Raw genomic sequence first — 14,086 nt, forward strand, 5'->3', positions numbered from 1 at the left:
TAAGATATCGCAAAAGAATTCTGCGCCCATCCAACAAGTAAAGTTCCCTCACCTTAGGAGCATCCGCAGACAAATCCAGCAAGGCTGGTATCTCAATCACCTGGCTAAGGTGAAAGGATCAAACTACCTTAGGCAAAAAAAGAAGGAACCATACGTAAAGAAACCCCTTTCTCTGAAAAACACAGGAAAAGGTCTCTACACAACAAAGACTGTAGTTCAAAAATTCTTCTAGCTGAGACAGGCACCAGGAGAACAGCCTTCAGGGTTAAGTCCTTTAGAGAACCCCTCCTAACCGGTTCAAAGGGAGAACCACACAGCACCCGAAGAACTAAGTTCAGACTCCATGCTGAACAAATCTTCCGAACGGGAGGACACAAACGTTTGCCCCTTTGAGGAAACGAATCATATCCAGATGAGATGCCAACGGTCTTCCCTGAATCCTACCTCGGAGGAAACCTAAGGCTGCCACCTGAACCTGAAGGGAAATAGGCCAAACTGTTAGTCAAACCGTTTTGCAAAAAGGCTAGAATCTGTGGAACATCCACCTTCAAAGGCTGTATCTTGTTCTGCAAACACCAGGATTCAAACACTCTCCACACTCGGACATAAGCCAAAGACATGGAAGGTTACCTTGCCTGAAGCAAAGTCACAATCACAGGCTCCGAATAACCTTTCAAGTAGAGCCATCGCCTCTCAAAAGCCAAGCTGCTAGACAGAATTGATCCTCCTGGTCTGAAAATACGGGTCCCTGCCGCAACAGCCCTGACAGTTGGGCCAAGCGAACGGGACCATCCACCACCAGAAGAAGGTCCGCAGACCACGGCCGGCGCAACCACTTGGGAGTCACCAGAATCACCCTGCCCAAATGAAGCTTGATGAACCGCAGCACTCAACCTACAAGAGGCCACAGTGGAAACACGTATGGCAAAAGGTATGGCAGCCATGGGAGAATGAGAGAGTTGACGCCCTCGGATCCAACCTTCCTTCTGCAACTGAAAAACTGATCCATCTTCGCATTTCCTGAAGTCACCATGAGGCCCACCGCTAGTCTGCCCAGCCTGGCCAGAATCAAGGAGAAGGCCTCCACCAACAACTCCCACTCCCACAAATCCAGAGCTGCCTGCTAAGGAAGTCCGCCGGTATGTTGTCCACTCCAGCTACATGGGAAGCCTCTACACTTGCCAGAAGTTTCTCCGCTCAAACAAAATGTTCTTGCGCCGCCAGCACTACTAGATGACTCTTCGTTCTGCCCTAATGGTTAATATACACCACTGTCGTCACATTGTCTGAGAACACTCGCACCACCTTGTCTTGAATGAGGGGGAGAAACTTCAGTAAGGCTCTGCGCACTGCCCTGGTTTCCAGTCAATTGATGGACCAGGTCACCTCCTCTGAAGACCACATCGCCCCCCTCCCCCCAACCAGAGAGCCTGACATTCATGGCCACCACCACCCAGTCGGGCACTTCTCGATCCATCCCTTTCTCGAGATTCTGCTGAGACGGCCACCACAAGAGACTAGAACGGACATCCTCTGGCAATGGCAAAAGAAGCTGAAATTCCTCCGAAAGCGGATTCCAACGGGATACAGCAGGTGCATGTAAGCAAAAGCACATGGAACTAACTCTAGCATAGAAGCCATGGAACCCAGGACCTGCAAATAATCCCGGATCCTGGAAACTGACAGACACATCAGCCAAAGGACCTGACTCTGCAATTTGACTACCCGCTCTGTAGTCAGAAACACCTTCCCAATCTGGGTATTGAAGCGTGCCCTCAGATATTCCAACAACTGGTCTGACTTTAAATGGCTTTTTGCCAGATTCGTCACCCAGCCCAATGAAACCAGGAGCTGCTGGACCCGCTGGACTGAGTGACAACACTCCACTTCCAACTTGCCCATACTAACCAATCGACCAGGTATGGGAACACCAGGATACCTTCCTTCCCAGGTGCCGCCGCTACTACCACCATCACCTTTGTGAGCGAGGGCGGTGCAGCCACCAACCCAAAAGGAAGGGCTCAAAATTAGAAATGCTCCCCCCAGGAGCCTGAACCTCAGGAACCGCTGGTGTTCGGCCCGAATGGGGATATGAAGAAAAGCTTCTGACAAGTCCAATGACAACAGAAACTCCCCTTTGCACACTGCCACTAACACCATGCGCAACGCCTCCATCCGAAACCGCAGCACCCGGAGGGCAGCATTGACCTTCTGCAGATCGAGAATGGGCCGAAAAGTCCCCTCCATTTTGGGCACCACGAAGTACATGGAGTATCGACCCTGCCTCCTGCACTGGAACAATGCGGCAGGAGCTGTAGCCATTGCAACGTATCCCACACCGCCTCTTTCATGGCCTGGGAGACGCAGCGGGAGATTACAAAGGTGTCACTGAGCGGATGAGAAAATTCCAAGGCATAGCCGTCTCTCACCACCTCCAGGATTCACTGGTCCGACGTGATTTTGGTCCACTCCTCTTAAAAGAGGGACAGCTTTCCTCCAATAGCCTCTGGAGAGGAGCGGACCAGCCCACCGTCAATGACCAATCTTACTTCCACCTCCCCCTTGGGGCCAACCGTCCCTCGGAGGCCTGCATTGGGCTCGAAAAGACTACTGCGTGCCCGAAGTCTGCTTCTGCACTGCCAGCCCCGGGCTTCCGCTAGCGCCAAACTGCTTCACTTCTCGGAATCGAGCTCAGAGAGGAAAAAAACTTCTTGGAGGTTTTCTTGTCCTTTGGCAACATATTACCCTTTGAATCCCCCACTTGCTTCATGAGGTGCTGCAAATCCTCTCAAATAGCAGCTTTCCCAGAAGGGGAGGGTAGACAGCTGCACATCAGATGACCAATTTCGTAACCACAGGAGTCTCCTTGCAGCTACCGCTACCTTCTGGCAGAAGTCTGGATCATGTCGTACAGAGCACCAGCCACAGAGGCCACTCCCACCTCCAAGCGGGTTGCCTGCACTGCTCAGCCGCAGTCCCCTACCTCTTATGTGCCTTCTGCACCCAGCACACACACTTCATCAAACTTCCGCACATCGTGGCACGAAGACTCCAAGCTGAAACTTCAAACCGTCTTTGAGCAGGATCTCCAGATTCCGAGTCTGGACATCTTTTAGAGCTGCTGCTCCAGCTACTGGAATGGATGTTTTCTCCAGGACTCCAAGATCTGCTCCGGCCAGGGGTATAGCTTCATCATAGCTCTCGTATATTGCGCCTCAGGAGATTTCCCCCTCCCGATCTACCAGCATCTTCACTGTCGTCAACCACGGAAAGGCCTTAGGGGATCTCCTTAATCCCTTCAGGACCGGGTCACCCCCTTCATTATCCGAGTCCTCCCAGGTTTGTTGCGGCAAGGGATATAGCTTAGCCATAGTTCTGGCTACCTTCAGGCCCACTTTGGGAGACTACCACTCCCAATCCACTAACTTCTTCACCTTCTTGGGTAAAGGAAAACCGCCTTAGGAGGCCCCCGCAGTCCCTCTAGGACTGGGTTCACCCCTTAACCCCCAAATCTTCCAACACCTGGGGAACCAGCAGACCTAACGCCTTCCTGCAGAACAATTGAACTGCCTGAGGGCAGTCACCCTCAGCAATCGGGACTTCATCGAATAGGATCCACTAAATTGCTGACGGGACCTTGTCTGGCACCAGTGCAGTATCCTGCCACTGATCAGGCCCATCCGACTTGTCTGATGTGTCCCCGTCCTCAGGCGTGGACCATCCCAGCCCGAGACGCAGGATCCCTCCAGAGTCCACCTGCTCCCACTCCCCCCCACCCCGAGGCTTTTTAGTCACGAGGGGTTTCCTGGGAAGCAGTTACCCAGATCCTGCCTCCTTCTCAGTCAAATAGGCCTTGTGAAGAAGCAGGACAAGATCTGCTGAAAACTGCTCCAAACCTGAAGCTGGCCCCCCCGTCCCTTCCCTGCCACCAGCAGGGCTTAAATTGATGGACAAAAGCGGGGGAGAGGAGTCTCGAGGCTCTGAAACAGTTTTAGCTCCTGCCATGTGCTCTCAAAATGGTCGCTGGTGCCTCCGACCCCCCCCCCCCCCCATCCCCCGGGGTCTGCAGCACTGGCCTGGCAGACCTCGTGGTCAGACACACACACACATACACACACACACACACACACACACACCCCCCCGATGGGCCTGCGGAGGTCCCAGCCCCTCCCGAGGCACCCTCCGCGCACAACGTAGTTGTACAGAGTCAAACTTCTCTCACACCGCAGCAACTTTTCCGGTGCTAAGTGGGCATCGACCTGAATCGCAGACGGGCCTTAAAATAGCCCCTGCCGCTGAACAAACACCGCTAGCAGCTTGTCCCCGATGCTAAGCAAGCCCCCGGCCTGGCGATCGGGAGGTTTTTGCCCTCACTCAGCCAGCTCTGTCTCCCGGCAGCTCAGCTGATCAGCACCTGAGAGCAGCTCCCTTCACAGCCTCGTCTTCTTTTTCTCTTTTTTTTTTTTTTTAAAGGCACAGATACCGAATAAAGGAAATAACCAGCAAACAAGAAAAGCACAAAGAAAAGGACTACGTCTCTGCTTCTGGAAGCAGGAGGGAGCAGACACTGGACGTGAGGACTCAGAGGGGGTGAGGGAACCAGGACCCCTGGCTTTCACCTCCCCTGACGGATAGAGTCTGAGTTTGCTCAGGGGACACCAACCCCCCCTCCCCCAGCTCAACCCAAGGGATGGCCCCCAAAGGAACCTAATACCTCGGGGAACCTTCCAGGAATCTTCTGCCTTCCTTTTTTCTTTTTTAATCAAACTCCAGACTGCAGGTTTGCACCTCTATCTGCTGGAGACAGAGAAATACTGAGGGAATACCGGTGGCACTAGGTTATGTAGCAGTGCCTCAAAGTTTTTATTCTCTGCCTCCATCTGCTGAAGAGATGCATAAAGCCACTTGTCTGGACTGATCCGGGGTACGAACAGGAAAAACTTTTACCAGGCACTGAGATCCAGTTAAATGGATTGCTCTGAAAACTGCTCTCCTCTGCTGGCAGACAGCATGAGTGGCCTTCCACAGCATGGGTGATTTTAGCCCGGTTAAAACGAGGAATTCTTCCAGGTGTGTTACATTGAGGTGGAAGAGGAAACAAAATAAATAGAAAGCATGCAGGCATGGGATTTCCAAAATGTGCGTGTGCTATTTTGTCACCCCCTCGGCCGCCCGCACAAATTACAGTTGCACAGCACATGGCTGCCAGTGGCATGCAGACTGTGCAGCGGCTTTTTTTTTTTTTTTTTAAAGAGAAACAGCACGTGTGGAAATGAGCAGCAACGTACACAGGCTACAAGCATCCAAGCACATTGCAAACCACGTGGGCCATTCAGCATTGCCTCATGTATACAAACGCGCACACATTCATTCACTCTCTACCATTCCCTACCCACTGGAATTTGTACTTCACAGAACTAAGTCCCGATCAAGCATAAACCGAAACTTCCACCTCGAATTTCAGCAGGTGTTGTGCTTAAGATGCACAGTGACCTTCTTCTCCCACCTGTACCAGTCAACAGCACCCGAGACAGACTCTTCTTTCCTTTCCTCCATACAGACGGGACATGTAAACTAATCCCAATGTCTAGAAACCCAGCTCAGCCTTTCTATGGACACTTAAGACTGCTACTTAGGTTCCTTGACTGTGTAATACTGGGTTTAGGCCCTCACTGCAGGTGACTTCATGTAAAATAAGCCTGAAACCGTCTGGCTATCAAACATGAGTGCTCTGAGGAAGAAAATGGATGTAGCATACTTGTAAAAGGTCAGCATGCAGCCCGTGATGGTCATGTTCATCGGCACTTGGGCTGACATACGCCCAATCAGGATCATCTTCTCCCCTGTGTCTGGGTGAAAGGCTGAATCATAAATGTATTTTGCTCGCCAGAGCTGGTCTTCTGTCAACCCTGGAGTCGGTGTTCCTGACCTAAAATGACAACAAACCACTATTGGTTCTCTTGGAAATGCAAACTCGGGGATCATCTCTAGCATATGCAATGCTCAAGCAGCTACCAAAGGCATCAAAGTATGGCCTGATCAGCTTCAAATTATTTAGATTAAAATGATCAGGCTGGCCAAGATCTCATGTTTTAAAGGCAGGTCTGAAATGGCCTAACGCTCAAAGAATGCATTTTACCAGATAACATTCCTCCAGATCAACTGTGATCTCATTTGATTTTATTTATTTATTTAATGGTATTTCTTAATTGTTTTCCTGATTAAAAACCACCCAAAGTGCTGTACATACATTAAAACAATAAAAAAAAAAACACAGTAAAACAACATACAGAATCAAAATGAACTTAGCTATATCTCATGTAGCTTCCTTCTTCTTAGCAAATTAATAGAAAACCCCTTTAAAAAGCTTTTCCCTAAACTGCTGTGGACCTTTTTCCTCCCTTAGTTCCACAAGTTTAGGAGAACCTCAGTAAAGAAACAGCTCTGAAGTCGTGAGCGGTGGAATGATTCACTTCTTTTCCTTCTCCCCTGTGTGCAAGAGTCCACTGTCCGTTTGTTTCACTCATGCTAGAACCCTGCCCCTTTGTGGGTAAACTTTAAAAGGAACGAGGGAGGAATCCATTACTCGAATATCTTACAGAGGGGCCAGCTGTGTTAATCTGAAGTGGCAAAGATGACGCGGTGGCCGGTGGCACGTTAAAGGCTGGCAGATTCAATGGAACATAGGCTTTCAAGGACGATAGTCCTCTCCTCTCCATCATTACATTTGATGAAGTTGACGCTTGTCCTCAAAAGCTTATGCCCCAGTAAATCTGTCCGTCTGTAATGTGCCACCAGTCTCTGTGTCATTTGTTTCTCTCTCTCATTACTACAGGAACTGTAGTCGCCCACTTCACTCCCGTTTTCCCACATCTTCTCCAGCCTTGCACCCTCTCCTCCACTTCTAGAACACCAAACACACCCAAGGCAGCAGGGCTGTCTATGACATTCGGGTACAGCCACTCCCACCTCCCTGCAGCTGGAAGTGCTTGAGAAGCTTCATCCATTTCAGTCACCTCCTTCACCCAGGAAGCTTCTCGGATCCTCTCTCAAGGAACCCTGCAAGCGTTTCCTCAGTATGCTGCCAGGCACCGCCGGCCCAGATCGGACACCCACCTTGCAAAGTGTGTCAAGGATCCTTATATGTTTTACTCAGTTTTAAACTGGGGTGAAAATTCGTTCCAAATAACAGAGTCCGAAATGGACGCTGAGCTTCTCACGTGTTTGCTAAAATACATTTAAGTTTCAAATTTAACAACTTTCAAACTTTTCTAAAAGAAAAAGAAAATTATATAAGAATAGCGCTGATTGTAAATACGTTTTTAAAAGTGTGGCACACCCTACTTTTTGAGGGACACAGAAATCATGCAATGTCTGAAAACCCTGTAACTCTCAGTACTGTAATCCTGAGGAATGCAATGGAATTACTACCCAAGCAGTCACATGTTACACATTATGGGCCACGAAGAAAACTAGGATCTTAAAAGCAGGAATCAAAACAGCTCACTGTGAACCTGTAATTCTGAATAATCCTCCTTGCACCCTCCAGGGTCTCCGCGGACAGTAACACATTTCGAGGGTCGGTCACCATGAAAAAGTGTTTGGCCCTTCCTTGGAACGTGCTCTGATCCCATCGTGGTTCTTGGATATTGATGTTGAAAGGCAGTTCCCCTGGCATCTTCTGCAACGCAAGACAAACTCCTCAACACAAGGAACTGTGGAAATAGGGGTGCTAAATTTAAAAAAGCAACATGGAGCAAAATGCTATAAAATTGGTTCTTACCTGCTAATTTTCGTTCCTGTAGTACTACAGATCAGGCCAGACTCCTGGTTTTTGCCTCCCTGCCAGCAGACAAAGTTTCACTGACACTGTACATAACCCAGTGTGCCTCAGTATTGACCTGTACACAAGCTAAGATGACAGCAACAACCATAAATTTCTAAGCAAACTCACTCCCCTCCAACAAGCCGGAAGAAGGTGAAGCAGCCCAAAAAGACAACGGAAAACTCATTTCCCAAATTTAATATAAGTGATCAGCATTGAAAACCTCCAACTCCGCACTATAATCAAAGCAACAGTACAAGCGGCAGACTCTCCCCCCAGTAAATGGGTGAGTCTCTGGACTGATCTGTGGAACAACAGGAACGAAAATTATCAGATATCCAATTTTCCTTTCCCTGTACTTACCCAGATCAGTCCAGACTCCTGGGATGTACCTAGGCTCCCCTTAACTCGAGTGGGACGTGGAGAGTTCCACTCATAGAACACTTTCACTAAAGCACATGGAAGCCGGAGCCCCAACATCCAAGCGATAATGCCTAGCAAAAGTGGGCAACAACTTCCCAGTAGCCACCCAGCAAAATGTCATATGAAGACACCTGATGTGACTCAGCACAGGAAGTCGCCTGAGAATGCATCAAGTGCACCCCTAAACCCCCCCGGCAGCAGGCACCCTTTAGAAACCTCAATAATGCATGCCTCCAATCTAAGAGCCTAAGCTCCCCCGCATGAGGCGTAGAGGAATCCAAATCCATAAAAGCTGGAAGCTCTACTGTCTAAACTAAGATGGTAAAGTGAGACTACCTGAAGCAGAAAAGAAGGCACCATGCATAAAGATACCCCTGAATCAGTAGGAAGGGCTCTCAACATGACAGCACCTGGAGCTCCAAAATTCTCCTGGCTGAACAAATAGAAACCAAGAAAACCACCTTTAGAGTCAAGTTTTTAATCATAGTTCTCTTAAGAGGTTCAAACAGAGCCTCACACAATCCTCTATGAACTAGATTCATATTCCAAGATGGACAAACGTTCCGCACTTGAGGACCCAAGATCTTAATTCCCTGAAGGAACCAAGGAACCATAGAACCCTTGCACCTTACCCTGGAGACAACCCAATGACAACCTGGACACTCAAAGAGTTAAAGGCCAGACCTTTGACCAGAACCTTTCTGTAGAAAAGGCAAAATATGTGACACCGTAGCCTGAACAAACTGAGGCTGCACTCCATCAACAGCAGACCAGGACTCGAAGATCCTCCAAATTCGCACATACGTCAAGGATATAGAAGGTGGAAATAACCACTTTGGAATATCCCCTCCATCTCAGTTGTCTCCTCTCAAAAGCGAAGCCACAAGATAGACGTGATCTGCCTGACCCAAGAATATTGGACCCTGGTGGAAAATAGTCAATCGATGTCCGAACCTCAGAGGCCCATCTACGGCCATGTTGATCAGATATGGGAAGCATGGTCGGCATGGCCACTTTGGAGCTACCAGGATCAAGTTGCTGGAATGTTCTAACCGCCGTAATCCCTTGTCCACCAGAGACTACAGAAGGGAAGACAAAGAAAAATCCTTCAAGTTCACAGCAGCACCAGAGCTCCGATTCCTTTGAACCATGTTCTGTTCAACAGCTGTAAAACTGCAACACCTTGGTGTTCTCTTTGGTCGGGATATCCCCATGTTCCGTGAATGAGACACATCACAGCACCCATTCCCCAGAGTCTAACTTTCTCAGACTGATAAAATCCGCCTGAACGTAGTTCACTCCGGCAATGTGAGACACTGCCAGCTGCTCCAAGTGTTGTTCTGCCCAGAGAATCAACTCCCGGGCCTCTCGAGCCACTGCCTGATTCATGGTTCCGCCTTGACGGTTAATGTAGTCTACAGTCGTCACATTGTCTGATAGGATCCGTACTGGAAGGCTGCGTAACCTTGGCAGACAGGCAAGCAATGAAAAATGCACCACTCTCATCTCTAATCGATTGTTAGGCCATGAGGTCTCCTGTTTCGACCACTGGCCCTCCATTGACTGATCTTGCCACAACACCCTCCATCCAGAAAAGTTTGTATCGGTGGTGACTATTATTTATTTATTTAATGGTATTTATATCCTGCACCCTCCAAAGTTCGGGGTGGGTTACAAGAGAACATACATAATAGAATAGTGTGAGTAATTAACACGAAAGACTTACAAAAATTGGCTAGGGCGGGGACACTTTTTGGAAATGGACCTTTGCTACTTACAACTCAGATGAGTATCATAGATGAGTGTGTGAGACTATAAGAAGATAGAGGTGACACTATTTCTGCGAGCATTATCGTTTTAGTGAGTTTGTAGCAAAACGGGTGATTTGTGATTATTATGTCATAACACATTTACAAGTACTTACAAGGACATTTAATGTGTGTGTGTGTCAGCTTCACTTCATTGATACAGTATTTTATTGAAAATGAACTCTTTTGAGTCCTATAAAACAAAAAAACTAAAAAATTGGTTTTGGTTTAATAAAGTAAATGGACCGTGTACCCAAGTATGAGTTTGAATAATAGCCAAACTCATTGAGTTATAGGTCCCACAAATTGAGTTCTTTTTGGTCTGACATATGTGGTTCATTACTTTAAGGTATATGAATTTTGACCAGTGATACCCTTTGCTTTTGATGTGTGTTTGATGCTAGGTTCACCACCCATCCTAGAGACTTCAAGGGCATCGGTATCTTTTATACTGATTGTTGACAGAGATGTTTTGATTTCGCTTGAATAAGCCAGTCATTCAGATACAGACACACCAACTCACCCTCCTTTTGCAATGCGGCTGCCCCCACCACCAGCACCTTGGTGAAGACATGTGGAGCCATTGCCAGCCAAAGGGAAGGACTCAAAATTGAAAATGTTCCCTTAGGACCATGAACCTCAGGAATCTCTGATGCTCCAGCCTGATGGCTATGTGCAGATATGCCTCTATGAAGGTGAGAGATGCCAAGAACTCTCCCTTGTGTACTGACGCTATGACAGACCTCAGAGTTGGACCTCAGAATTTCCATGGGGAAACGGGGAACCTTGAGAGCTGCATTTACCTTCTTTAAATCCAATATCTCTTGAACTGGATACAGGGGGGAAAAGAAACAGGATGCTTAACTTAACATAGAAACATAGAAACATAGAAATGACAGCAGAAGAAGACCAAACGGCCCATCTAGTCTACCCAGCAAGCTACGCACTTTATCCATTTTTTTTTCCTTTTTCTCTCTCCCACCTGTTACTATTGGCTTCCAGTACCCTCCAGCCCTAATTCCCCTCCACCCCACCACCAATTTAGAAAGCAGCGCCATATCTGCATCCAAGTGAACATCCAGCTCAATTAGGGGTAGCAACCGCTGTAACAAGCAGGCCACACCCTTGCCCCATACTCTTACCCACCCCTGTTTTTATTTTTTGGTTTGTTATTTTTGGTATTTTTTTTGGAGATGGCAGCCCTCCATCCTTCCGCTCCGTGAAGGTGGAACACCAACTACTGGCCACTGGCATCCCGCTCCGTGAATGCCTCTGTGGCTACTACCGCTCCGTGCAGTGTTTTGCTGCCTCCTCTTTATTCACGCCCTCTAGACTTGATGGATCCACAGTGTTTATCCCATGCCCCTTTGAAGTCCTTCACAGTTTTAGACTTCACCACTTCCTCCGGAAGGGCATTCCAGGCATCCACCACCCTTTCCGTGAAGAAATACTTCCCGACATTGGTTCTTAGTCTTCCTCCCTGGAGCCTCAGCTCGTGACCTCTGGTTCTGCTGATTTTTTTCCGATGGAAAAGGTTTGTCGTTGTCTTTGGATCATTAAAGTTTTTCAAGTATCTGAAAGTCTGAATCATATCACCCCTGCTCCTACTTTCCTCCAGGGAGTACATATTTAGATTCTTCAATCTCTCCTCGTATGTCATCCGATGAAGACCCTCCACCTTCCTGGTCGCCCTTCTCTGTACCGCTTCCATCTTGTCCTTGTCTCTTTGTAGATACGGTCTCCACAACTGAACACAGTACTCCAGGTGAGGCCTCACCAAGGACCTGTACAAGGGGATAATCACTTCCCTTTTCTTACTCGATGTTCCTCTCTCTATGCAGCCCAGCATTCTTCTGGCTTTTGCTATCGCCTTGTCGCATTGTTTCGCAGACTTCATATCATTAGACACTATCACCCCAAGGTCTCTCTCCTGCTCCGTGCACATCAAAATTGTGCACACATTAAAATTGACCTCTGGCCACACTAAGGGGCCGATGCATTACAGTGCACTCAGCCGCGCACCTCCTTGCTAAAGTGACCCTGCAGTTACCGGCGGTCTGCTGGTTATAAACACCGACGCCGATAAACTCGGTGTCAGTTTTCATAACTGCAGCCGGCCGGTTATGAAAACCGATGCCGAGCATATCGGCGTCGGTCTTCAAAGTGGCCGGCAGAGGTTTTTTTTTTCGTTTTTTTTTAACTGTTAAAAAAATGTACAGAAAAGCAGTTTTTTCTGCTTTTCTGTACTTTTTTTCAATGCACTCAGCTATTAACACCTGCTCCAGGCAGGTGTCAATAGCTGAGCAATAAATGTGCGTCTGAGACGCACTTATTTTTTTGCAATTGTGCACTTATCAATGTTCCGTTTCTGTGTTCACACCCCCTGTTATAAGTAAACCAGCATGATGTGATTTTTAATCACGAATGCCGGTATAGAAAAACTCTAAATAAATAAATAAATAAATAAATAAATAATAGCCTCATTTACATGCATTTGCATGTGATGAGCGCTATCTCATTCACTCTGCATCTGACTTTAGTGCCTCCTTGCTAGCGCGACCCCCTAATTTGTTTATTGCAAAGTGCTTGGACCTGTTTGTCCCTGGTGCCCAGCTCTCCTCAACTTCGATTCTAGGCGGCCTTCTGTGCGCACACCAATCAGGATGCATGCAAATATGCGCTCAAGACTAGATCGCGATTGTACCACACAAGTACATGCGCAAATACACGCTCAAGTTTAGTTTGCAGTCTTATGCAGATAAGTACCCATGCAAATACTCACTCCAGTCTAGATCACAGCCTTACGCGCACAAGTACCTGCGCAAATATGTGCTCAAGTCTAGGTCGCAGACAGACATACAGGCTCAAATCTAGGCCGCGGCCTTATGCACACAGCACATGCAACCGCCACACAATGAGAATGCATGCACACGCCTAGGCATGCGAGAAAAGAACCACTGCAGTGGCTTACTACACGGCACAGTTTAACATCTGGCACCGAAAATCATCGGCCTGAAGAGCTTCTCAACAGCTCAGGCCTCTTGACGGGCCAAGAATCTACGGAGACTGGAGCCAAGAGCCAGCATCTCGCTAAACACGCTTTGCGAATAAGCAAATTAAAACCAACAGCAGCCCTCTACTCCTCCTCAGTACAAGTGCCTCTCTGCACCTCTGTGGGACAGGGAACTGCTGGCGATAGTTGAGGAGGGGATTCCCTTGCCTCTCTCACACAGACGCTGCTAGGGAAACGAAAATGGCCGCTGTTTCCACACTGATGGGGAAAGCCTCAGTGCTAGACCCTGTCATATGTGAGGCTTGTTCTACTGGTGCGGCCATGCTTAGCACAGACCCCTGAATGCTTTGCTGCACGCACACGCTGTTCCTCCCTGTACCCACGGCACCACCAGCACCTCAATGGCAAGCAGGGGAACAGTCCCTCAGCACCGCGGAGCCAACACCCGGCCTCCTCCGCAGGCAGAGAAGCTGCTGAAAATCCCCATCGCTGAGCTCCCCAAGCTGCTAAGGTAGCTTCCCCCCCTGAAACCTCGCTGCTGCACAGATTCCTCTATCTAGTTCCTTGTTCTCTTTTTTCTTTTTACTCTCTGAGAACCAAATTAAGATACATAGAAACCATTACTTTCCTTTGGGGCAGAGGTTCAGGGTCAGGAGTGCAGGCCACATGGCAAATCAGAAAAAAAAACAGACTTTCTTTTTCTTCAAAACTTTACCAAAAACTTACACTACCTACTCCCTAGAATGGAACACAGAGCTGCTAGCATAAAAAAAAGAAAATCAGCCAAATTAAAAAAGGGACTGACTAAAAGAAAAACAGCTACCCTGAGCCTGCAGCTGCCTCAGCAGCCTCGTGAAGGGGAGAGATCTGGACCACCAGATTTACACTTCACGGAAGAAAGGAGCGAGCGTACAAAAGGGTCACCAACCCCCAGCTTGTCTACCTCAACCAGACAAGAAAAGACCCACTAGGACCCAAAACCCCCCTGGGAGGAAGGCTCATAAATCCAAAACAGTC

At 48.2% G+C, this 14,086-nt stretch overlaps 1 protein-coding gene across 9 annotated transcripts in view; it reads right to left on the minus strand.

Moving 5' to 3' along the window:
- Positions 1-14,086, minus strand: part of SFXN3 (sideroflexin 3) — a 105,719-nt gene that overhangs the window by 79,685 nt on the left and 11,948 nt on the right. For 7 of the 9 annotated variants that reach the window (XR_003857909.1, XM_029610242.1, XM_029610247.1 and 4 more), the window contains exons 3-4: positions 7,515-7,681; positions 5,759-5,929 (exon numbers count right to left, since the gene is read on the minus strand). Coding sequence is in view for 8 of the 9 variants with exons in the window: in XM_029610242.1 (XP_029466102.1) it covers positions 5,759-5,929; positions 7,515-7,678 (335 nt within the window). In the remaining variant the exon portion in view is untranslated. Of the gene's footprint in view, positions 1-5,758; positions 5,930-7,507; positions 7,682-14,086 lie in introns of all 9 variants that reach the window. The other 2 variants (XM_029610245.1, XM_029610246.1) reach the window with 1 other exon arrangement.

This window comes from Rhinatrema bivittatum, chromosome 7 (assembly GCF_901001135.1).
Source record: "Rhinatrema bivittatum chromosome 7, aRhiBiv1.1, whole genome shotgun sequence".
Lineage (NCBI taxonomy): Eukaryota > Metazoa > Chordata > Amphibia > Gymnophiona > Rhinatrematidae > Rhinatrema > Rhinatrema bivittatum.